Source organism: Colias philodice, chromosome 28, assembly GCF_061535455.1.
Source record: "Colias philodice isolate Cphi_HAF_F1 chromosome 28, ilColPhil1 Martin Lab GWU primary, whole genome shotgun sequence".
NCBI lineage: Eukaryota > Metazoa > Arthropoda > Insecta > Lepidoptera > Pieridae > Colias > Colias philodice.
Genome location: NC_143113.1, coordinates 2,152,746 through 2,179,114, shown reverse-complemented (window position 1 = coordinate 2,179,114; position 26,369 = coordinate 2,152,746). Strand labels below are relative to the sequence as shown.

The 26,369-nt window shown below is 33.2% G+C and overlaps 5 protein-coding genes and 1 long non-coding RNA gene across 8 annotated transcripts in view; 3 read left to right on the top strand and 3 right to left on the bottom strand.

Annotated features, from left to right (window-relative positions):
* The window catches only part of LOC149476217 (PTB domain-containing adapter protein ced-6-like), a 59,040-nt gene extending 55,611 nt beyond the window's left edge, over positions 1-3,429 (bottom strand). The window contains exon 1 of the mRNA XM_089712235.1: positions 3,180-3,429. The gene's annotated coding sequence lies outside the window, so the exon portion shown is untranslated. The remainder of the gene's footprint in view (positions 1-3,179) is intronic.
* The window catches only part of LOC149476216 (uncharacterized), a 263,269-nt gene extending 259,268 nt beyond the window's left edge, over positions 1-4,001 (bottom strand). Inside the window, exon 1 of the long non-coding RNA XR_016317885.1 lies at positions 3,799-4,001. This is a non-coding gene — a long non-coding RNA (uncharacterized LOC149476216). The remainder of the gene's footprint in view (positions 1-3,798) is intronic.
* Positions 1-14,716, top strand: part of LOC149476214 (uncharacterized) — a 50,473-nt gene extending 35,757 nt beyond the window's left edge. For all 3 annotated transcript variants that reach the window (XM_089712310.1, XM_089712309.1, XM_089712311.1), the window contains 7 exons: positions 7,076-7,184; positions 7,487-7,547; positions 11,884-12,002; positions 12,463-12,596; positions 13,232-13,726; positions 14,362-14,439; positions 14,621-14,716. In XM_089712310.1, coding sequence (XP_089568436.1) covers positions 7,122-7,184; positions 7,487-7,547; positions 11,884-12,002; positions 12,463-12,596; positions 13,232-13,726; positions 14,362-14,439; positions 14,621-14,663 — 993 coding nt within the window. In that variant the 5' untranslated portion in view covers positions 7,076-7,121 and the 3' untranslated portion in view covers positions 14,664-14,716. The remainder of the gene's footprint in view (positions 1-7,075; positions 7,185-7,486; positions 7,548-11,883; positions 12,003-12,462; positions 12,597-13,231; positions 13,727-14,361; positions 14,440-14,620) is intronic.
* LOC149476215 (uncharacterized) lies at positions 8,632-10,116 on the top strand. Its single transcript, XM_089712267.1, has one exon. It carries the CDS (start codon positions 8,755-8,757, stop codon positions 10,114-10,116), a length of 1,362 nt encoding a protein of 453 aa, XP_089568393.1. The 5' UTR covers positions 8,632-8,754.
* A 38-nt stretch (positions 14,717-14,754) lies between the features above and the next one.
* Positions 14,755-15,690, bottom strand: LOC149476213 (uncharacterized). The gene has a single exon (XM_089712000.1). It carries the CDS (start codon positions 15,688-15,690, stop codon positions 14,755-14,757), a length of 936 nt encoding a protein of 311 aa, XP_089568126.1.
* Positions 15,691-16,336: 646 nt separating this feature from the next.
* Positions 16,337-22,712, top strand: LOC149476212 (uncharacterized). The gene is made up of 3 exons (XM_089711999.1): positions 16,337-16,724; positions 16,826-18,902; positions 18,989-22,712. Exons 1-3 carry the CDS (start codon positions 16,337-16,339, stop codon positions 22,710-22,712), a joined length of 6,189 nt encoding a protein of 2,062 aa, XP_089568125.1.
* The last annotated feature ends 3,657 nt before the right edge of the window (positions 22,713-26,369 follow it).

Genomic DNA, 26,369 nt, shown 5'->3' with positions numbered 1-26,369 from the left:
CTAATCTCAGGAACTACTGGTCCGATTTAAAAAAAAATATTTCATTGATAGATAGCCCATTTATTGAGTAAGTTATAGGCTTTATATAATCACGCTAAGACCAATAGGAGTTGAGCCATGCGGGTAAAACCGTGGGGCACAGCTAGTATCCAATAATATGTACTATTTGAGAGTAGCGTTTGTTTATATAATTATGCGAGCTACGCATATAATTTATGTGACAGGAAATCTTATAAATATACGTGACGACACTTGATGATAAACGGCGTACGATATAAAAAAAAAAAAAACATTAGCAGAAAATACAATACTTTGAGATCTATTACGGAGTATTATTTCAATGTAATTGTAGAAGTATTTTTAGTATTTACCTATAATCTAAACTGTCAGTTGTTTAGTTGTATTGTATTGATGTTGGATAAAACCTCCCCTTATAGATTTCTAGAACGATCGATTAACACCTTGACACCTGCAGGCTTCGCGGTTAATATTAAAACACGTATAATGCTTTTTAAGGGTGCTAACATCCCCACAGTGTAGTAAGCTAATCGGTATTTCCTAGAGATAATGGTTGTAAAATGTGTGGAGGTATGTTTGTAGCTCTTTTACGCGAAAACCACTGGACAGATTATTATGATACTTGGCAGTTATATGCACCAAATATCCAGATAAATCAAGTAGTACGTTGTTAGATTATGGTATTTTAACTCTACGTAGAGTCCATAATATAGAGTCTATTTTGTTTATAATATGATATTAAAAATACCTAAAATTAATTAAGAGCTTACAAAATACGAGACGTAAAATAATAATCGTATTTCATTTATAAAATATTGTGCGTACAACTTGACTACAAAGTAGGCTTGCGTAATAATAATTTGCGCAAAGATATCCTATTACAGTGTACTGAGATAAACAATGGAGTCGTGGTTTCAACGAGGTTTTGCTAACACGTTACGAAATACCTGAGAATCTAATATAACTAGGTCTCTGTTACTATAAAGGTTTAGTGCCTTCATAAATTTGGTGGATAATTGTATTGTAAAGGATTTCTTTGTTTATCTTTTGCGCCTCTGTACCGTGGTAATTATATACCCAGAGGTGTGAGAGAATGTGACAAAAATGTTCTATTTGGACAGTAAGAGATCAACATCTTATGAGATAGCTCATTTAATAAACGTATTCTCATTCATTCATTTGGTTTTATCTTGCATCATTTGACTTTACCTTGCAACCCTTGGTCAATATTTAGACAGTCTTATTGAATTAAGCATAATTCAAAGAAGGCCACACAGAAAAAGAGGCCTCAATGGTATTACGAATTTTTAGGTTTTGTTCTTTCCGTAGAGTCAAGTTCTTTATAGGATTCTTTACTGCTTATAATTTTTACAGAATGATATAGAAATAATTGGAATAATTGATGTACTTATAAGCATAATCCTGCTTAGTTTGGTCTTTATTTTGCGTCCAATTTTTTATTCATGTTTTTTTCTGAAGCATTCTTAGTGGAAGAATACATTGTGGACGCCGTAAATTAACCAGATATCCAACGACCATTATTATAGTTGGCAAATCAAGTAACAATAATGGATACCAATAAATACAAAGCGTGTTTCAACTCTTCCTACAAGACCAGTGAATCACCGTTCAATCAAGCAGATATAATTTACAAACTTGTTAGGAAAGTAACTTGGATATTTCTTAGAAGCCGTAGGGTTAGTTATTGCCTATTGATCTGTATATATATATGGCATCCGGAACATCTGTTTTATATTAATACTAGCTTTCCGCCCGCGGCTTCGCCCGCTTTGTCTAAAACATAATAAATTATATACTAAAACCTTCTTCTTGAATGAAATGAAATGAATGAATCACTCTATCTATTAAAAAAAAAACCGCATCAAAATCCGTTGCGTTGATTTAAGCATACCTACATAGGGACAGGACAGAGAAAGCGACTTTGTTTTATCCTATGCAGCTATGTAGAGAAATATAAGTAATAAATAAATACTGAAAACTCTTAAAATGACGTTTCACCATTATTTAGAAAAAAAGAGCGTGTCTTGAGCACACGTGTCAGAAGTAGAGCTTCTTCACGGAAGTAAAGCTTCTTTAGGCGCGTTGAGAGTAAAATTTCAAGGTCCTGGTAATACCGTCACGTCATGGAGTAAGACGACGATTTTGGTATCTTTGAATCTGGCCAAAGAAGTTTCATTTCTGACACGTGTGCTCGGCACACACGCTCTTTTTCTAAATAATGGTGTATCATCATTGTAAGAGTTGTCAGTACTTATTCTATTTCTAGTAGGTTAAAAGATAATATAATAAAGAATAACAAAACATTTATTTTAAAGTATCACGAATACACCATTGAACGTAGTCAAAAAGCAATTTGTGTCAACTGTATTTCGTGGTTTCAAGTTTTTTAGCCTTAATAACAATGACTGACTGCTTACCTACCTACTTCCTACTATTATACCGCGAAAGTTTTTTAGTTATTTTTTCAGGGAAATGCAATTGGTTGGTTTTAAGTGAAATTTGGCACATAAATAGACTAGGTATATTTTATGCGGGTATCAAACGAACAAAGCCGTTTGCTAAGGTGAGCATATGCCAATTCATTAACAGTTATCTTTTTTTGGCATTTTGTCATAATTATTAATTAAAATATTGATAAATCTTACGGCTTTAGGTCATTCCCATAGTTCTGCACTTTTGGTAATTTGTTTAAATTAAAATTCAAAATAAAACTGCATAAAGATATAATCATATCAATTCATATAGAGGACACAAGTGTCGTACAAAACATGCTATACATATAAATCAAATATGGTTAGCATACCTTGTCGTGTACAACAAAGTTTTGCTTCGTTAAAATGAGGTCAAAATAAATATGAACATTATTAAGATACAGGCTCTTGTTGACTCAATTGGCTTAGCACATATTCAAACCAATAATAAAAATGCAAGATCAAAAATCAATTGAAAGTTCACCGGAACTTCACACAACCGGTTAATCGCTGGATAGACAGTTTACACACTCTAACGGTAACATAACACGGCTCCAATTAATCTATTACGAAAGTTGCAAAGTTGTTTGTTATAAATCAAGATAGTTTATAAAACAAACCAATAAACCCTTAGAGAAAGCGGATATATTGCAACAACAAAAAACTCACCTGCTTTACTAGATTTCACTCAACGAAAACACTTAACTTAATACCTCTTACACTGAATAATGGCGCACCTGCGAACGGAACAATGCTTTACACAACCGTTATAGAACATAAAACACTTCATTCATAAAACAAAAGTTTGTGGAATTGATTCGTTTTTGTTATTTTTTTATTCAAATTTGGAATGGAACGTTCGACACGTGCGTTCACGACGGGCCCCCGCGTTCGACTGGTTAGTTAGTACCACCTATTCTGGCAGACGAGAATGTGGTGGTTCAAGCGGTTAGGACAACCTTTTCCCATGACCACCCTATAGTAAACTTAATGCCAAAGAATATAGAGTACAAAATCCTGTATCGAAACATGTCATGGTATTATAATTATGCCTGATCATGATAAACCTTAGTTTATCGGCTTAGTACAGTGTAAAATAAAAGGCATGATTGTATGATGGTAAAAAAGCAATTGTTTTGCCATGTTCATTATGTTGCTGATAACGTTAATGACATGTGTTTTGATCGTAATTTGCTCTTGCGAATAATTATTATGGTCATTAAAATATGACGATTTTATATTAATGTAGTAGCAGTGTAACTGAAAGGTCAAAGACATTAAACTCTACATTTTAATTAAGGACTAGCTTCCGCCCACGACTTTGTACGTGCATCCCCGTTTTTCCCCGTTCCCGCAAGAATTTCGGGAAATCCTTTCTTAGCGGATGCCTACGTCCTAACATCTACCTGCATGCCAAATTTTAGCCCGATACGTCCAGTGGTTTGGGCTGTGCGTTGATAGATCACTATATCAGTTACCTTTGAGTTTTATATATATAGATAGATATAATTCGTCATAATTCGATTCTGGGATAAGCGCGAATAAACTGACAAACGTATATGAGAGATCTAATCATTGTTTTTGCCTTTTTTACTGTCCTTGTAGGATACAAGGTCATTTATGTAATGGTAAAACTGCTGAATTGAGATGAAATTTGGCAGTACAATCATATGTTAATCATTTAACAATTGTCCTGTTTGCAATTTTTGTTTAAAAAAAATTCATGTTTTTCATTTTGACAAACACCACAACGCGTAACTAGTCTAACTAGTCATTCAATCAAATAGCAGATTCAACATTTGACGGCAACATGCACAGTAAACGATAGAATCATTATATGGGAACGGTTTCGTTAATTATCCCAAACATACGGGTGTTAACCGTTAACCCCTATGGCTATAAATCTATTTACAATGTGAACTAACTAGAAAAAAGTAAATTTCACCGAAAAAAACATGAGCTCTTTTTTCTAGTTCCTGCGTTTGATCCTGACTCATAAAACTAGATTAGCTCTAATAAAGCTTATTTCTTACTAGAGGTCCGCCCCGGCTTCGCCCGTGGTACATATTTCGCAATAAAAGGTAGCCTATGTCCTTTCTCGGGTATCAAAATATCTCCATACCAAATTTCATGCAAATTGGTTCAGTAGTTTAGACGTGATTGAGTAACAGACAGACAGACAGAGTTACTTTCGCATTTATAATATTAATATGGATTTGTACGTAAAGAAAATCGATCAGTCAAACAGATGTGAATTGCATATCGTATACAACATAGAGTCAGGAAATATTATATTTTAATCGCCGGCTCTTCCCGGGTTAATTCATCATTCATCGTTTATCAATTATCCCTTATCATTTATTTTACCACCACCAACCATCAAATCAAAACATTTTATCCTTGTTACCTCTGGGGCCTTAGACAAAGTAACAATTAAAAAACGATAACGAAGTTAGAAAAGGAAAAATGTATGGGATTGACATTAGATAGACCACGTGATCTAACGCGGCGTATGTCAATCCCATACATTTTTGCCTTTTCTAACTTCGTTATCGTTTTTTAATTGTTACTTTTTCTAAGGCCCCTGCCCCCAATGTATGAGATTGACGTAGGCTGTAGATACGTTTATCTACAGCCTACGTCAATCTCATACATTCGTAGTCTATTCTATTGAACGCTACGCTAACAGAAAGCCACTTGACTAGGGGGGCTGAACTAGCTACCGCAATCGAGAGTTTCGTACAGGAAATTATTGGTCGTCACATCAAAATAAAGCTACTCACGGATAATTAGATTGATAGTAATCACTTGCAAAAATGGGCGATGGATCCTGAACTATATACAAGCAAAATATTCAACTGGAATAAATTTAAAAACCCTTCCCTTCATTATTTTCTAATTTAACCACAGATTCGTATTGAACTAGATATAAAATCGATATTTACTGTGTAAGTATCCGAGTTAAATTTAAGCTCAGAAGTGAGTAATGGAATTCTATGAAAATAAATTCATCTTTTTCTACTATTGAAATTCATATCAAAATAATATTAACATAGTTTTAACTCGACTGTATTTTCAATAATTATAACTCAGACATGCCTCATTTGCACCATCCAGTTAAACACGATCTCAATATGATCAAAATGCATATCTCGTAATTGAATCTAAAATAGACTACGATACTATACACGAATGCTACGAGTGATTGAGTTCCGTATTTACAATGCGTAAATAAACGATTGGTGTGCTCCAAGGTGCTGTTTTAGGTCCGTGTTTATATATACATATTATGATGTATGGAATTGACGTATCGGCTTTTATCGCAATTTTTATATATAATTTTAGTAATGCATGAGATAAAATTTCAAGGTCGCGTCATGGCAATACCTTCTCGCCATGGCGACGAATCTTTGAATCATGCCAAAGAAGTTTCACTTCTGACACGAGTGCTCGGCAAACACGAAGTTTTTAAAGAAGTTTTGTTTTGTAGAATGATGCAATCCTACGCCTTTTTATAATAATTACATGTATAAATAAGATGTCTTGAAGGTCGTCGAAATTATTTAAATAATTCAAGCAGATTAAAAATAAAAAATATAAAGCAAAAACGTGATAATAAAATAAACACGCTATGCAAAACATTTGTTTTGCTATCAAGCTCTAATATTGGTTTATCTAACCGGTAAAGTGAGTGCTGAGTCAACTTTATCAACAAGATTCCATGTTTTTCATATGATGTTTAAAGCTTGATCATTGAAATTAGCATTTCCCTACTATTTAATATTATAAATGCGAAATAAACTCTGCCCGTCTGTCTCTTCTTCACACCTAAACAATTGAACGAATATTGATGAAATTAAGTACATAGATAGTTTGATACCTGAGTTTATAGGTTGAATAGGACATGAGAGACATTTTATACCGGAAATCTCGCAGACCGAAAATCAAGCGTGTTTTTCTTTAACTACGCGGGCGAATCCGCGGGCAGGAAGTTATTATTCTAAATCGTATCTTGGGGTTGAGAACCTCCTTTAGATAAACCTTTTTTAACTTCTGTATTATCTATGATACTTTTGTCAACTGAGTGTCAACAGTTGTACAGTTTGGTATTCAGTTTTGGATAATTTATTTGTTTTATAGGTGATTTATAATGGCTTATTGGTAATTATTCAATTATTAAATAAACTTCCACACTATTTAAAAAACGCTATAAAGAATATTACAGATAATACTTAACATACGTTTTTAATATCCTCAAAATAAGCTCAAATAAATTTAGTTTTCAATTTTGGACAGCCGTTATTAGCCCTTAAACCAAGGATTTTGATGCGAATATTCTACAAAGTCTAAACTACATTTTTTCCTCGGAAAAAGAAAAGCAGTTTGCTATTAAAAGTACCTTCCTACTGTCCGCTATCGATTAGACATCTCAAAATAATGAAATTCGGGGAAAAAGCACATCGTTCGTTACGAAAATGTTTTTAGGTTGCGCATAAGTCATACGCAAAACAAATTTCAGCTTTGAAATAGGAGTATTAAAGTTACAAAAGTAAAATACATTTCAGTTGTTCACAATGCAGTTTCAAGGCGCAATTTGAAAGTGCACTATCGATGCATCACCAGTTGCACCACGAAGCGCATGATTGGGATTTCAAGCCCGTAAAAGGGACTGAAGTAAGAATTTTGCTTTGGCAATCTTTGGAAAACAAACTATTATAGTAGCATAATGCTTTAGTAAATCTTTTCTGGTTCGGTCCTAATCTAAAAATCTATTAAATTTATTAGTCATCTTTCTTATGTTTTAAGTTTTTTTGGTTTATATTATTTATTATTTCTGATTATTTCCGTAATCTTTAATTACTTATAACATTTTTGTAAGGTCTACACTACAAAACTGACTAGTCATTTTTCTCTATTGTTGAAGCAAAATCTTGTGTCTTATTATGACACAGTTGTATTAATCTATTGATTTTCAGGTTAAATCAAATACAATTCCAATGGAGAAAGTCTACAATAATAAGGAACGAGACAATAAAAGTAAGTATCATATTAATATTCCAAAAAATAAATATATTTATAATTTATTCTTAAATATTATAAAATGCCACCTTTTGTACTGTATCAATATGTTTTGTTTATTGTATACTTGTAAAATATTTTGAAGTGTAAACTTCTTTAGCGGCGTTGGGTATATAAAATCTTAAACTCGCGTCAGGACACGTGACCCTGATCGAAAAAGCGTAAGACGGATGGATATCAAACATGCTCAACGTTAATAATCAAGTTTTCACTTCTGCCGGCACTCCCCCAGTGCAACCCGTCTTTTTTTTAACTTGGTGTGGTATTTTAAATTGTCAAATAAATAAAATAATATTACTAAGTATATTGTTTACAACGCCATCTATACAGGTAAATTAGCTTGGAGAAATTTCTGCATATGTAGTGGTGTGTATATTACTCAGATCTTAGAGCGCGTTTCCACTATATCGTTCTGGCCTATACAAAAATGTTTCGATATCCTAACATTACTATTTAATTTTATACTTATTCCTAGCAACACTTTTGTTTTCAATAAAAACAAGTTTTTATTTGAAAGAAAATGGTTTTGACTTTATAAAAAAAAATATATCATTCAATTTCACGTACTTGAGCAAACGACAAGGCGACTACCGTGAAACAATAAAATATCGTGTCCATAATAATTTGTTTCATAATTAATATTTGACCATAATAATTACGAAACAAAACAAATAAATAAATCATCACTTGATAGTGGAAAGTGGAAACACGCACAAAACCAGAATAAACCAGTTTACGCTGTCCGCAGGTGCCACGTGCAGTCGTTTGGTAACGTTAGAACATAAAGCACACATTTAATTCAAAAATTATAATTATTATTTATTACGTAGTTTAATTGTTAAATTTTGTATTTGTTGATTGTTGTTATTATTGTTATAATATTTGTTGAAGGGTTTAATTTGTGTGTAAGTGTTGTAACTTTATATTGTTTATGGGAGACATGCATAGAGTATATATATATTATCATATTGTGTACAAGCCGGCGCATTCTTTTTCTTAATCAGAGCGCATTCTAAATTTCAATTTCAAAATTAGAATTCTGATTGGTTTTGTTTTTGGTCGATTTTTTGTATAAATACGGGAACTGTGTGCAAATAAAATCATTACAATCCGAATCGTCTTTGAGTTTACAACCCCTCTACAGTTCTCTACATGTTAATTCAAAATGGCTCCAGTGTCAAAACATGGTCGAGGCAAGCCTTTGACTTCTCAAACTAAAGAAGTTTTGTACTGTTTGTACAAATATTTCGAAAATGAGTGTAATAACAACCCGAGCAGTATTATGACCCCCACTCAATTAGTTGCTAAATCAACAGGAATTTCAATAGCATCCGTCAGAAAGGTAGTATCAGAAAGCAAATGTTGTCCTTCAGATCAGGAAGTAACATTTAAATCTCCTAAAAAGAAACCGAATCGTAAACCTACAATAGTAATCGATAACTTTGATCAGCAAGTTATCAGAAGAACAATTCATGACTTCCACATCACAAATAAAGAAGTTCCCACTTTGAAAACTTTGCACGCAAAATTGAAAGAAGATATCGATTATAAAGGTTGTGTCAGCACGTTACGAAAACACGTCATGTCATTAGGTTTTAATTGGAAGCAAACAGAAGATAACCGGAAACTTCTTATGGAAAAACACGAAATTAGATACTTGCGAATTAATTATTTGATGAAAATTGCTGAATATCGTGAACAACGCCGACCAATTGTTTACACCGACGAAACTTATATAAATACATCACATACCCTCTCAAAATCTTGGTCAGATGGAAGCACTTCAGGTTTCAAGCAACATATATCGAAAGGCAACCGCTTAATCATTGTTCATGCTGGTGGAATGGATGGCTTTATACCAAATGCATTGCTTATGTTTAAAGCCAACCAAAAAAGTGGAGATTACCACGACAATATGAATTATGACAACTATTCAAGGTGGATTCAAACTCAATTAATACCCAACTTACAACCAAATAGTGTTGTTGTTGTTGACAACGCACCATATCATAACTCAATACAAAATCCTGCACCGAATAGTAATTCTAGAAAACAGCAAATGATTGACTGGCTGACATTTAGAAACATTGAGCATTCATCCACGTTGCTTAAGCCTCAATTATATGAACTGATTCTGCAAAACAAGGCGAGATTTATAGAGTACAAGATAGACGAACTATTACGACAGCACGGTCATACTGTGCTGCGTTTACCACCATACCATCCGGAGTTTAATCCTATAGAAAATATATGGGGGATAGTGAAAACATATGTCGCAAAAAAGAATGTCGCAATGAATATGAATGTTATAATGTCATTAGCTGAAGAAAAAATGAACGCCATAACTGTAGAGGAATGGAGAAAAGTTTGTCTGCATGCTATTGAGGAGGAAAGCAAATATCAGGGTAGAGACGCAGCTTTAGACGCAATATCAGAACGAATTATAATTAATTTAAATAATTCATCTGATGAAAGCGAGGATGGGGATGATTGTGATATGCCTGGGGTTGATGAATTATTAGAATAAAATGAAATGCCATTTTTCCGGCGAGCTAAAGTTAAAAATTCATTTATGGGCCAAGGTATACGCTTTTTATAACAGAATTCCTCATAATATTAAAGAGTTTAGTAGTTCTAAAAACTTATATAAAAAATTAGTTCAGAGAGCCTATTACAGTATTAAGGAATATATGGACGATAAAAACCCATGGAGGGTTGTCGCGTAAAAACCACAGGACAGTTCTTTGGCATATTACTATAATATAATATGATGTTACATATATATAATATATATATATAGGGTCAACCGGGGCAAATGCAACTAAAAAATAACAAGTTTCAAGTTTGATCGGTTGCAGTTATCTCCTTTTATATTTGGTCATTTATTTGACCCATTTATTGTTTTTTTGTATTTATTCAAGATTATTTTAAACCAATCAAGTAATACAGTAGTCTTATAAATAACTGGTAGTGAGAATATTTCCTAAAATTGGTAGAAAAAGTTACATTAACCCCTAGTCGGGGGTAAATGCAACTAACTGCCATAGCTCTTCTTCTATTTCATATAAAACAACGAATATAGAATATATTTATGAGATTTCATGTTATTCATAGGATTTTGAACTGGATTACCGTGTAGCAAGGACGAGTTTTCAGGAAAAATCTTATTTTTCTAAATGTGGGGCAAATGCAACTATTTGTTAGAGAATTAGTGTGGGGAATGCAAAAAACTTATTCATCGATATATTTTTATTATTCTATATATATATACAATAACGTTATCTATACAATAACGTTGCGATCGTAGATGGCGCCGCATTATTTAGAGGAAAATCTCATGTACCTACTTTGATTTACCACTTTAAATCGCAACAAAAAAAAATTACAGTGTACTACCTACTAAGTCAATTTTAGTTTTTGGTCAGAACAAATAATATTCTTTGTGTTAAATATTGTTAAAAACGTAAACCAAACAAAATACGTTTATTAGTTAATCAACCGTTAACTAAAAATTACTTGAACAATCTCATAACTATCCTACCTATCGTTTTTAGTTACTTATAGTCTTTAACCACGCTTTATCTTATTTTAATTTTACTTATGAACCCGTCTCTGGGTATAATATCGAAGAAATAATCGATGGTTCTTCTTTAATTAATCATAAAGAAAGTATATTTTGACTACCAAGAAGGATACATAATAAAAATATCGACACTGTCACATCACTAGTGTTTTTAGTTTCATACAAAAATATAAGGGGCTATTGTAACTAACCTCACAGTTGCAATAACCCCACAGTGAAATTTTCATGAGGCAATTGTAACTGCATCAATAACACAAAATAGAGTCAACTAACGCATTAAAAATATAAATGAAATATGCTTAACGGCTTGTGATAATCGTGTCCAATCAAAAACACCTGCAAAAAATCACTCCTAAACAATTTTTTTGTCTGTAAAACTCGACACCTGTTTTTACGCACACCAACTTCAAAATAGCGGTTTGACAAAATGGCCTATCAATCAAATAGTTTTCATCGTAGTGGCACCATCTATTACTTGTAAGATTTATTAGTCATTGAGTTATTGAATCATAGGTGGCGATATATTACAACAACTCTAATAAATTAGTTATGATAACTAGTTGCCATAGCCCCATAGTTGCATTTGCCCCGGTTGACCCTATATAATATATATAATAAAAACTAAAAATAAAATGTTGTTTTTTTTTTATTTGCTGACCATACACTACTACAAACGCAAAAATTTCTCCAAGATAATTTACCTGTATTTAGCTCTAGGAAGAACATCATCAGCAACTAAATTGTTCGAGAAGCTGCGCGCGCGCATTTGTCGAAGCAAAACATTGTTTCCGCACCCTGAAGAAGGAAATAGCCTTAATATTCTCAACTTTGTTAGTATAATGCTTGATTATATCAACGTCCTTGTAGCAAATGCTTTTAATATCTCTGCAAATATATTACAGAGAACAAAGTTACTGGGTTGTCTTCTATTATTTTAGACACTATACTATTTACTTACGTACGGTATTTATTTACTTACCTACGGTATTATATCAGGTCATTATTTTTTTTTATTATTTCCAATTTAATATTCCTGCTTACTGGTAACAAACCTTCTAAGTAAGTTTCGCAAAGGTTCCTGTGTATGTACCTTACTACATAATATATGCCTATTAGGTACATTTTTCTTCAGAATTATCGTTAATATTCATATTTGTCAATACAGTATGTTTTATCAAAATATTAAATGTAGCAGTGCAGTTCAACCTAGAGTCGTCTGCAAGTCGAATTTTCACCAATCGTTTGTATATTGACTATCACATACATAATATATCAAATTTTTTGTCAAAGGATCTATCAGCCCAAAGCGAATGTACATCAAAAGCGATGCAAGATCTGCCATCTTGTTGTAGCGCTCTATCCGATGTACAGGAGTCACGCAAGGAGACGTTCTCGTGCCACTTGTGTTCCTTTGATGCGGATCGGTTTGTTTATCAACATCTTCTTAATATATATAAATCTCGTGTCACAATGTTAGTCCTCAATGGACTCCTAAACCACTAAACCGATTATAATAAAATTCGCACACCATGTGCAGTTCGATCCAACTTGAGAGATAGGATAGTTTAAACATGTAGGTACCACGGGCAAAGCCGGGGCGGACCGCTAGTTATATAAAAAAAAATGTTGTGTGGTTTTATGAAACCACGGTAAAAGTGAAACTTTCCGAACACTGCTTTATACCTACTCGGCAGCCGACCGTCACGCGACATGCGCTACACAGACCAAAAAGTTTGAGACGATGTAATAAAAGTTTCACTTTAAAAAAAACAAAATGATTGAAAAATGTCGATAACCTAGTCTTGCAAGTAAAGTTGATGGGCAACTATACTCTATAGTTACTCTAACTGAAGATATTCTAAAAAGCGTAGCTTGAATGTGTAAAATGTTTACCTTCTACAGACTATGTAACGTAACATTAATTGACTACTTTCTTAAGATATTGTCAACGCTATCTAATTATTAGAAAAAAAAGCGTTTCTTCTTGTTATTTCGAGTTGTAAAATACAAGATGTTGTATAAGCATTTAATGTTTATTTATTTTCAATTTTACTTTCAGAATAACAGTTCTCGACCGCCACCTCCTCAATGATCACAAAATCGGCCTCGAAAACCTACTGAAATTGGTAATGGCCAAAACAAAAGACGGTCTTTCTGATGAAAAACCAGCGCAAATGTACGGCATTCGACAACCGTATTACAGGCCGCCAGACGATATTATAGAAAATGGAGAATTTATCATTGAAACTGTAACACCAAAGATTAAAATACTCAAACATGCGGCAACTAACACAGATCTTAAATACACAGACATACCAGATTTGACAGACAATTGTAAAGTTATTTCTCGAGAAATAGAAAAGCTGTTTGAAGTGCCAATAGAGAAATGTGATAAAGATGCGTTTTTTAGTAAAATGCAGAATTTAAATGAGTGTATGTGTAAATTCGTGGATTCGTCGAATACGCTCAAGCGGGTGTTGACGAAGGAATTCGTGCAAAAGAAGAATTTGGATCGCACGAATAATGAACCGTTCTTTGAATTGGGTTTGGGAGAGTGAGTTATGTTAAACTAAACAATCTAAAATAGTTTGATAATATTTGTAGGGTAATGACATTTGTTAGTTATAGAAGATAAAAACTAGAAAGGGTCGAGATATACTATCCATACTAATATTATAAATGCGAAAGTAACTCTGTCTGTCTGTCTGTCTGTTACTCAATCACGCCTTAACTACTGAACCAATTTGCATGAAATTTGGTATAGAGATATTTTGATACCCGAGAAAGGACATAGGATAGGTTTTATCCCGGAAATCCTACGGGAACGGGTTTTTCTTTGAAAACGCGGGCGAAGCCGCGGGCGAAAGCTAGTTTCTTATAATGCACTACGTAGTACATAGGAAAACAATTTTAACAATATTTTTCTTGCTAAGTAGAATTTTAACTCAACTTACCCTTTACGTTATCTTTCGTATTTTAAGTACAAAGTTGTTTTTGTCACTGTATGATTAATACAGCTACATATATAAAAAATAAAATATGACCCGCGGCTTCTCTCTTTTTAGTACTTGCAACACCTCAAGTTATGGACTATCATGTTCAAAAATTTTATTTTTTCGACAGAATATTGAATCTGACTATTTAAAAGGCAATAACATTATTATTATTAAATTTATATTTTCATTTCAGTCGAGAGTCACCAAGAGATTGGGAGAGAGCTCACAGTGAAAAACTGGAGAGAAATAGAAGCAAGCATCCTGAAACTAGGTAAGGAAATTTATTACAATGAGCCAGATTTTCTTTCGCCCTTCCTTTTTAATTTTTAATGTGTCGTAAATATTAGAACTTTTCTCGTTAAAAAGGTTAACTTAGATAACTTCATGAAGTTATTTTATACTTTTTGTCATAAAATATTGTATTTTTAATAACGTTTCTTTTTTATTTCCAGGAGCGATAGACTGAAATTATCTTCAGATAGTTTTTACTTTTGATAGACGTTTAATATGTGTAGCAATAACAGTATTTAAATAAAGACATATGAATATTAACGTGTTTTAATGTAAAATAGAAACATTAAAAATATCAAATTCGTTCACGCATCTCAAGTTTGTGTAATCTACAATGTTCACAAATTCCAGATTTATAATGTTGGTAATGGTAACACATGTACATACATTCAGCGCACTTTTCGAATTTGCAACATCGTTCTATTTTGTTTCTTTTTGTGTTCATTTTCAATCCGGAATCTCCACTTGACATTTCATATTCTTGGTTTATTTTTCTATCTTCATATTGTATTTTTGTATCTGCTTCTTCATAGTTTTCAGTTTTTACAACAGGTAGGATACGAGGACCACTACGAATCAACGGTCTATTGGAATCACTACGATCGTCCAATTTACGTACTGTAGCGAACATTCGATTCACTTCTTCTATCGCATCTTTGGATTTAGTCTTTTCCTTCAGAGAGTGTTTCAGTTCTTCCAATTTCATTTGTGGTATTGATGATGATTTGTGTTTACACAATGATATCTTCTTTTCAACTTGCGGTTCATAATTTAAGATTGTGAACTTCTCACCGTTTACTCTATTCGTACCTTCGATTGAATAATGAAATGTTTCACTGATCGATAAATTAGTTTTTCTAATAAGTTTAACTGGATTCGTATTAACACTTGCATCTTTTGTTGTTTTGGCTTTAGCATCAGAACTCTTTTTAGCTTGAAACGCGTTTAAAACTTCGTTCAGTAAAGTAATGCTGTGTGGAATATCTGTCTGTGATGTTTGTACGTTCTTTGTGTTAAATTTATCACAATTATCTGCTTTTTTGGAATCGGAATGATTAATATATAGTGGTACTCCACATTGACAAATAGGACACGATTTGGCAGCATGTTTATTGATTTCGTCGTTTCTTAATATATTTGCTGGTCTTTGGTTCAAGCAAATGGAACATATGAATCTGTTTTGAGCAGAAATATCAGATCTCAGGTGTGTCTTCATGTTTTCGTGATTCATCTTTGTGTTCTCTTTCTTTGTTTGTTTGTAATATGTTATATCTATGTTTATTCTTCGGTAACAATCTCTTGATTTCATAAAGAATGTGGGGCCTGAAATAATATTTAATTAGTTATTTACTTAAGAAATATTTATGAGTATAATGGTAATGGATCTCTACCGGCCATTGATGCCCATTTTATAACTTACCATATGTATATTTCAATGAATAATGTACTATTTTACTGTAACTGTACTAAGAAAATATTTAAACACAATATAAAAATTCACAAGTATAAAAAGGTACATAATAATGAAGTAGATATATGCCAATGTCATATAAAAGACGATAGATAAATCTTGTATAAAATATGTACATAGTGCGTCAAAACGAAATATTGTAAAAGGTATTTTTTCTACTCTAATATGCTTTAAGAATATAATTTTTGAAAAACTGAATATATTTTAATAAAATTTTATCAAATCCACAGGAAACCTAATTCGTAAACACAGGTACTGCTGCTGAAAACAAAGAAGGAAATCACGTCATTTTTGAAGCAGTCAAAGAAAACATAGAAAAATTCTAGTTTAAACAAATATGTCGCTTGTTTCGTAGAAAGCACAAAAAAATGCGCACAAATAGAAAAATTATGATAAATAAGAAGAAATGAAAAATAGTAAAGGTGTTTATGTTACAAAGAGGGATTTGAAAGATTACAATCGAAATTACGAGCTATATTCTAGTAAGATTGTAAGGGGAGAGGAAGATTTTAGTGAAGACTATGAGGTATACAAAGATTTCTCATGTCAATACAACAGCAAAAGGGACAATATTATTTGCACATGCAAGAAGGCCAATCACAGAAGCCTCAGATACTATACGTCCCCTCGTCAGATCTACAGAACGCAAGAGAGGTATCCTGGTTGGAAGAGCTTCACTGAAATTGGCGTAGGTAGTATCAAGACGTTACCGAAGCGTAGAACAAGAAGAATTTACTTGCCAGAAACAGACGATAGAGGTGTTGGCAATTCGGATTATTCTCTATTATTTGAACGTAAGTTAATTCTCATTTAAACCTATTATTATTGATATTACGAAAAAGTTAATATAAATTAAATAGTTATAACATTTTCAATTTAATTGTTATTTTTTCAGAAAAGAAACGACGCAACGAAACAAGCTATTATGATCAAAAAAGAACGTCATCTAAATGCGTTGGGGGTATTATAGAAACAAATACCGCATCTCTAATAAGCAAAAAATTGTCACCGATTGTTCAAACAATATCCTGCGCAACAAGCCCAATAGATTTAGTTATTGCATCAAAACAACAAGTGAAAAGTACTGATACTTATAAAGTTAATAAAAATATTGTAGCACAAATTGAATATAGCTTAACAAGAGATAGTATAATTAATCAAACAGTTAAAGCACAAAAGGAATCTAAAAGAGATATGCTAGAAGAAGCAGATAGAATTGAAGTAAAGCCGAAATCTGTACAAAAAACAAGATTAAAAACCGTTGAAACTTGCACAGATAAGATGGAAAAGGACTTTTCCTCGGATTCTCTAGTACAACATATTCACAATTTAGAAAACCCAAGTATTGATAAACAGATTAGAGCTTCAATAGATCCAATGGAAAATAAATTAGAGAGGGAATACAGGAAAATGTTTGCAACCAAAGAAGAAAATTCATCAACTCAGCAAAGTATAGATAAGCCAGTTTCAGATTTGAAAAGTGCTTCAGTTTTGCGACGGCGTTTTGAAGCACTAAGAAGAGGATTGGCTAAAAAATCAGATTCTAAGAAAGAAATCGTTACTAAAAAGAATTCCAGTCAAAGGAGTGTTCATAGTCGCAAAGACGTTTCAATAGCTTCAGATCCACCGTCTTTGGAACCAAAGTCTTTTTCTAACACAAAGATTTACAGTCCATACACGTCATTTACCAATCCCTACAAATATGTTAATAGTACTGTTGTGTCGAAAAAAAGATCTCCAAGTAAAAAACAAGATATAAGCTCAAACTGGTCTACTGATGTCGTAGATAGCGACTGCCAAGGCGTTAAAGGTATGTTCAAGCTGTGGGGAAAGAAGTTTAATTTTGAGGATGATACATATAAGAAACCAAGTCCAAAAACATCAGTATACGCTTCAAGGAAACCAGAAAAGAAAATTGAAAAAGGATCGCCAACGAAAGTTGTAGAGGAGAAAAAAGGTGGAAAGAAATTTTTCTTCTTTAGAAAACGTAGTAAAGATAAGGCTAAACAAGTTTTTAAAACTAAAAAAGGCGTAACAGCTGGTCGCTGTGAGGTTGAAGACGGGTTAACAATTAAAATAGGTGCAAAAGAATATCCGACTGAAATAATACAAGATTCCAATATTGATAGCAATTTGGAAGAGGATTACGATAATATTTTGAAAAAATCGTGGCTTCGTACTTTCCTATCAAGTAAAGTTGATTCAAGGAGAAGCGTACAAATAAGATGGAATAACAATATGTATGCTACTAGTAGTAGTACAATATTCGAACTTTTGGACTGTGTTTATAAAAATACTGGACTCGTAATTCGATCCAAAAGTGATGTCACGACAGGAGAATCATCTAACTATTATTCACGTCATAAACATGGACCAAAATTTATGCAAAGAAACATTGAAGCATGGATGATTCCTACAACTATCTATCCTAAATATCAACCAGTAGATATAATAAAGACTAACGTAAGGAAAGATAAGACACGAAACATCCAAGTAACTTATTCTGATAGAAAATGGTGTATTGACAGATCTCAGCGCGGAAACAAATTAGAATTAGTCCTACATTCCAAGAACTTTATAAAAACAGGGAAACACAACAGTTCAGAGTACATTTTAATTGATATACCAAAAGGTTACTTTGCAGAATCGTTGACACTAAATAATGTTCGATCAAGCGACGAGGAAGTTTATAAAATCACAGATTACGAATCACATAATTCGAACACGAATTATTGTCAGGGTAATAGAGATAATTTTGATATGGGTGATCATGTTCATAACGGTGCTCAGGTTGAACTTAGCGTCAAAGATATGAATGTTAAATCTACAATCATTGAATCTTTGAAAAAGACTCCACCATTATGTAGAGATGTTACTATACAGGGAAGCCAAGTATACATTACTAAACTTTGCGATGTTATTGGTGTTGGTATTATAACCCAAAGAGATATTCGAGACATAAAAAAACCAATGTGAGTAAATTATATCCTTACTTCATTAAAATTTCTGTCTACCTAAATTATAGACGCACAAGTGTAAATTATACATTTTATTTCAGATTGAAAATGCGAGATGACATGACGGATTCAGAATCAGTACCTAAACTTTTACCTCAAAAGAAATGCGAGCTTGCTGAGCGCTATCTCCAAGACTATTATCGTCATTGGATTCCATTAGGTATCGATCTATTCTCGTGGTGCATCAGCGATACTAACTTAAGATGCTCCTCCGAATATGCTTCAAGAACTACTTTGAATAATCAAGGAGACGTATCCAAATCCTGCCCAAATATTTTTGAAGATTTCCAAACATCAAATATAGTGTCATCGTGCAATACTTCATCTTGTAGCCATTGTTATCCTTTCGATGAAGGAAAGAAACATGATAAATCGAAAAAAGAAAAGTCCGGTTTGCTTGATAAGCTTTTTAATAAGTCCTTAACGACAGAAGCTATACGAGTATCGCCTAAAGATTCTCTAGAAGTTTTTAGGAAACGAAGGATGTACGCGTGTGGAAATAGATCTAACTGGAATACTCAGCCTTATTCTATTCCAAGTTGCGAAGATAGTTGTGCACAACCTTATATGAGCGATAGCTATAAATATTTGGGAAAAACTAAAAAGTCGTCTAAGAAACATGTGTCGATACCTGACTGCGAAACAATGGATTGTAAGCAGCAGTCCTGCGTAAAGGTGACCATGTCTGGATGTGAGACGTGCAAGAAATCGTCAGTATGTCAACCGCCACAATGCAGGACTCTATCGGTTGTTCTATCTCCCCCTCCTTGTCAAACACCTCCAGAAATACCTCCAGAAAAGCCTCCAAAAGCCTCTTCTCATAATATTCAATCACGTAAAGATTCCCCACGCACATCACCAACTTGCTTACATTCATCATGTAAATCACCGCATTGTGTTCATTCTCCTCCATGTGATAAGTGTGCACGCACTTCGTCCAAATCATGCAAACCTTTGCCACACAAGCTCACGCCTTGTACGTCACCGCCATGCGTGCCATCTTCCAAAAAAACTTCGTCAACTAATACACCACATACACAACCACCATGTAAAAATAATAAATGTTGCTCTCCGCATTGTGTTTCACCAGCAGTAAAATCACCTTCACATACGCTACCATGTAAAACTCCGTCTAGTTCACAATCGACATGTCAATCACCATGTGCATCACCAACACGTAGATCTACCCCACGCCAAACACCACCTCGCAAATCTCCTTCTTGTCAATCTTTATTAAACACACCTTCATGTAGGCGTCATTGCTGTCATTGTTCCCACCCAACATCGCCGTCAAATACTCCTACATGTAAATCTCGTCCTATATCCTCACCAAAACGTACCACTAAAAATTCTGCCGAAAGCCTTCAACGTCTTTTACCTGGCAAGTGTAGTCCATGTACGAAATCTAGAGCACAAAGTCCATGTAACTGTTGCAGTCAAAATAGTAGGTGCTGTAGTGTAAGTTCTATTCAAAAATCTGGTATAAAATTACAAATGGCACCGTTACCAAACCCCCCCGCAAAGTGTAATAAGAACTGTCCATCCAATCCGATACCAAAGAAAAAAGAAAAAGAATGCTCACCAAATTGTGCAAATAGACGAAAGCTAAAAACGATGCAAACACCTCGTGCACCACCACCAACTTTAAAAGGTCCACAAAGTCCTTCGGAGTCTATCGCAGATAAGTTTTTAAAGCAATATGCATCCAAGAAAAGAGTATGTTCTGACCAATGTTCATCTGGTAGTACAAGCTTAATTCCTAACACAATTAGATTGAGTTCTAATGAAAATATCACAATAAACTTGAAAAAGCCAACACCCAGTACAGAGGAAATAAGAGAGAGCTTAAATATTAAAGTGCAAGATGAAGACGGGCGTACGTTGTACGAAAGGGTAGATTATCACAAGGATCCAAATAAGAATGAAGCGGGCACTTGCCCAGATAACACACTAATTAAAAAACTGTATAGGGATTCCCACATTCACAGAGTATCAACAACAACATGCGTCAACGAACCCGTTAATAATAAAAATTCAGAAAATACACGGAGTTGCTCTAGTTTGGGTAACATTATTGAAATAAACTTTACTTTGAAATTCAAACATGGCGACAAAACAGATGAAATTAATATTAGCAATTCCGGCCACACGCCTAAAGAAGAACAAGCTACTGATGCTCGAATGGATACGCTTACAGACGTTTATCGAGTTGATGATAAGCAAAAGAAATCTGTTGATAATACAAATACTGAAAAGAACGATGTGAATATATCAATATTTATAAAGAATTGTAAACAGAACGAAGTAAAGAAACCAAAGAAGCAGGTTCACGTATCCAGTTCAACAAAACAATCTGACGAATTTTCGAAGAAGATATCACAAAAGTTTCATACAGTCGCAACCGACTATAGTGAATTTAATCTGGATAATCAAGCTTTCTCCCTCCACACTATAAATACCGATATAAACAGTTCGGTAAAAATAACAAAAAGTAATAATGAAAGCACGCCGTTATTAAAAGCTGAAGAGTTTCTTTTAACTGCTTCTCAAAGTAGCGCAGAGCAAACTTTTACAGAAAACACACTAAGTTCTATCAAAAATGATATAGACTATGAAAATAAAACGGATGTCAGTGAGAAATACAGCAAAGACGATAGCTTTAAAAACGTAATGGAATCTAACACGGACAAATCAGAAACTGGTGTCTCGTTAACAGATGATGACAAATATGTACAAAATATTCCCAATAAAGAACAACTTTTTAGAGACATGAAGAAATTACGAAGCAGGAAAGAGAAAAAGGAGATGCTAAAAAAGGTATTCGAAAACGCTGCATCGGTTGAGAAAACTAAAGAAGCTGTTAAAACCGTACGCGAAATGTTACATGCTATTCTGACATCAGACAGTAGTGGACAGGATGACCATTCTGATACGGGCAATGATTTACTAAAAGAACTTACACACGGATCTTTGAGTAAAAACTATTATAGAGATACAGACAGTATGAACAATTACTACAATGTGGACAGTGTTATTTCAGAAGAGAAAGTTTACACTGATAACGATGAAGAACCTATTTACCCTACAATGCTAAATAGTAATGTATGTAGTGACGTCGATGAAAAAGTTGAAAATCCCCGTATATGTATGTGCAACGCTATGGCTGCAAAACTAAATATAAAAACACTAGAACAAAACGCATGTTGCTGCCGTAAACGAGATCAAAAGGACGAAGAAATACATTGTGAACTTATAAAAGACAGCGTAGGAAATATTAAAAAGAATTGCGTTGGCATGCAAACAACTCATGATTGTAGAAAAAATATCAAACATACAGTTATAGCTACCAATGTTTCTACTATAGTACAAATTAATTCTAAAGATAAAAAAGAAAGGGAAGCTCCTGTAGCAAAAATAGCGCCAAGATCGATTCAAACTTGCATGATGCAAGAGTTAAGTAAACGAACTTTAGTCCATATTGATCAAGATGACAAAGTTGTTGTTTTAAATAAAACGTCTAATAAAATTGTAAAGAATAGCAAGAAATATGAAGCAGACGCACTAGCAAATGTTTTACAGTCGAATGAAACGAAAAAAGCTGTATTGGAGATATATGCTGAGAAAATACTGTCTAGTGAAGGGACACATATTGTTGCAAAATTACCGAAGTACGTTATTAGTAGAGAGAGTAAAATTTATGAAGTTATCGAAGTCAGTCAGGATAAAGTTTGTAAGAAAAACACTGTTACTATGAAAATTGGATAGCTTTTCATATTATGTTTATTTGTAGTGTGTTGTACATATACAGTTTACATTACAATGTTTGCTTTTTATGTTTTTAAATAAATTATTTTATTTGAACTTGAGTTTTTTTATTCTCTTTCCTTGTTAGCGTTAGTGGATGTTTTCTAAGTAAGCTAAAACCTTTTAGTATGAAACACATAGTATGTTTATGAACTATACTGTATACTGTATATTTTCTAATTACTAGTTTTTGCCAACGGCTTTGCTCGCAGTCAAATTGAAATGTAAAATGCTAATCTGATTTCCAAACCATTCTCGAATTCACCCGAAGACACCAAAAATTTCATTAAAAACGGTCCAGCCGTTTAGGTGAGGGTTCGTGACAAACACACGCACAGTAGAAATGTATATGTATAAAGGATAATAATATATTAACGATAATAAAGGATAGTTAACAACGCCATCTAGTGTCACGTGTCTATATTTTATATGAACATCCTCTATATTTTTCTTGGAAACGAACCCTGTCCTGTGTTGAAATATTAGTATATTATTTATAGAGTTTGCAGTTTGTGATAATCTAAAATTAATTAACTATAAGTACTTTATATAGAATTAAAAAGCCTTAAACTATATATTAGAATCATCAGCATATTTTAGAATATACTAGCTGCACCCCGCGGTTATCCCGTTTGGCTCAGCCCCCGTAGTCAAGTGGCTTTCTGTTAGCGTAGCGTTCAATAGAATAGACTACGAATGTATGAGATTGACGTAACCTAACGCTAACAGAAAGCCACTTTACTAGGGGGGCTGTTCCTGTTGGTGTTAGCGTGATGATATACCTATTACCTATAATCAATAGCCTTCCTTGATAAATGGGCTATCTAACACCGAAACAATTTTTCAAATCGGACCAGTAGTTCCTGAGATTAGCGCGTTCAAATAAAACAAACAAACTCTTCAGCTTCATAATATGTATTAGTTTTCAGCGATCAGCGACCCCCTTTTCATATAAAATTATAGTCTATTGCACAGTCGATAAAGTCAGAGATAACGTAAATATTATCAAATAGCGCAAAATCTTTTTTAAATCGGTTCAGTAGAGATATTAGCGCATTCAAACAAACAAAAAAATCTGCTTTATTATTTGTACAGAACTTAGAAAGTACGAGGTAAGAAAAATATCATAGGATGAGAAATAAAACGCAAGTGTGTAATTTATTATTTATTTATTAATAAATTATAAAAGTACAAAATTAAAACCACATGATTTTTGTGATAAAACCGCTTTAATTTTCAGCTAATACATTTTACTAGAGATCACCGTTATTAACTAACCACCTCCTAACCTGCCAAAAATAAATAATTATTACTACCAAAGACTAACTTAAAACCATTGATTGAGAGCATTTGTTTAAACCATTGCCATAAAATATATAGTAGGTAGTAAAAGACAGATTCGTCCGTAGTACATAATACGGTAAATAATTAACTTAAATTGACGTTACATTAACATAAATATTAACGATAACGTCACAGTAATAACGTTAACACCTGCGAAAGTTTGTGAGGATGGATGTATAGATGTTTGTTACTCTTTCATGCAAATACTACTTAACCGATTATATTTAGTTTCTGCCAAACGCAGTGCTTCGCTCCTGTCAGTCTTAACGTGATGATATATAAGCCTTCCTCGATAAATGGGCTATCTAAGAGCGAAATAATTTTTCAAATCGGACCAGAAGTTCTGGCCATAACATATTGTAAATCTTCATATAGTGATGCGACTACTTTTTAGATTAGTGTTTACTTTAGTTTATAAGAATCCTGTTTTTTGTAATGAGTAATATCATCATATAAATATAATGAACTTCAATGAGGAGTACAATTTAGGTTTTTAGACTGCGTTTTGACGAAATTTACTACCTATTACTATTCCTTTAGGCCTATGTCCAACAGTGGACGTCCAATGGCTGACGACGACGACGACGACTATTCCTTTCCCTCCATGCATATTTTAACTTAAGACCCTATATTATACTATCAACACTATTCCAATTACCAGAAATAAGTAAAATAATTCCTTTCCCATATTCGTTTCTAGATAAACTAGACTTCTTGAAGACATTAGAAATGCGTATGGTTAAAATGTGATTTAAATCCAGGCGATTGTTTTATAAGTGTGAAGTCCCGTGTTCCCAAGTGGAGTAAGGCGGGGCAGATGCATCTGTTTCACTGATCGATTTTCTTGAGGGACAAGTAGGTGATCAACCGTCTGTGTCCTGCCAGACCGAGACATTTTTCTTCGTCTCCACCGGGAATCGAACCCAGGACCCCTCGGTTCTACGCATACCACTGTACCAAGGAGGAGGTCATCGTTTTATAAGAAATAAATGTTTATGTTACTTTGTAATAATTATGTTGTTTTATTAGCTTTTTACTTGCTTATAAAATTCTATCCTTTCTTATTACGAACCTTTCATATACCTATAATTAATTGACAACTCTTCTGAATTCCAATTAATTGTTACAATTTATATTCTAAACTCACTTCATACTTAAACAATACTCAAACTTGAGTACAGAAAAGTATTTTCATAATCACATTGCTTGCAGTGTTAACGACATTAAGTGATATGGCATTTTTAATTAATTTATTTTTATTTTAAATTTGACTGTTTTATAGTTACATTGATGATATTTTAAATAAATAATAGTTATCTACATATTTCACTTAATATATAAAAGTTACGATTGGTGAGATTTTTACGAGAATGCATTCTAATTTCTAATATCCTAATTTTCATTAATAAAATATAATGAACTATCTACCAGCGAGAGTCCTATCAAAATCGGTCCAGCCAATTTGATGATTAGCCGGAACAAACAATAAATCATTGAAATTTGGAAGTATATTTATATTTAAACATATAATTATTTTGGTAATTCGGAATTTATAACAAGCCTTTCACATGAAGATTTTTTTAACATGTTCATGACAAAACTGTCAGCTTTGTCAGACAGTTAATTTTTGCACCTTTGTCATTCCTTACATTTTTTATTTTTATCTTTGGCATTACTAATTAATTCGTCGCCATCGTTGCTTATAATCGAGTCTGAAAAAAAACAAAATAAAGATTTAAAACAATGTTACTAAATTAATATTGTGTCATTATTTTTAAACTAAAGTATATGTAAATTGCGAGTAATTTCCACTGAGCGGCTTTTGTAAGTCGCAACTCGATGTTTAATGTCTTTCATGAATAAATGTGCTACCAACACTAACAAATTTTCAATTCGAATAGTTCCTGAGATAAGACCGTTCAGACAAAGTTTTCAGTTTTTAACATACTAGCTGCGCCCTGCGGTTTCACCCACTTGGCTCCGCTTCTGTTGGTCTTAGCGTGATGATATATAGCCTATAGCCTTCCTCGATAAATGGGCTATCCAACAACGAAAGAATTTTTCTAATCGAACCAGTAGTTCTTGAGATTAGCACATTCAAACAAACTCTTCATATTAGTACAGATTAGTATGTATATTGTATAGTAAGCGATATTTAACTAAACACTAAATAGTATCATTTAAGTATTATGTAGATCTATATCTTATAGTGCGAAACAAAACAATGTTAGTATTGGCAACACTTACCCATCACCAGATGAACACAAGTGCAAA

Bases quoted from the DNA above. Each gene is read 5' to 3' on its own strand.
- LOC149476215 (XM_089712267.1), top strand. From the start codon at position 8,755: ATGGCTCCAGTGTCAAAACATGGTCGAGGCAAGCCTTTGACTTCTCAA.
- LOC149476213 (XM_089712000.1), bottom strand. From the start codon at position 15,690: ATGAATCACGAAAACATGAAGACACACCTGAGATCTGATATTTCTGCT.
- LOC149476212 (XM_089711999.1), top strand. From the start codon at position 16,337: ATGAAAAATAGTAAAGGTGTTTATGTTACAAAGAGGGATTTGAAAGAT. The intron at 16,725-16,825 runs GTAAGTTAATTC...TTATTTTTTCAG, and splicing joins TTATTCTCTATTATTTGAAC to AAAAGAAACGACGCAACGAA. The intron at 18,903-18,988 runs GTGAGTAAATTA...ATTTTATTTCAG, and splicing joins CGAGACATAAAAAAACCAAT to ATTGAAAATGCGAGATGACA.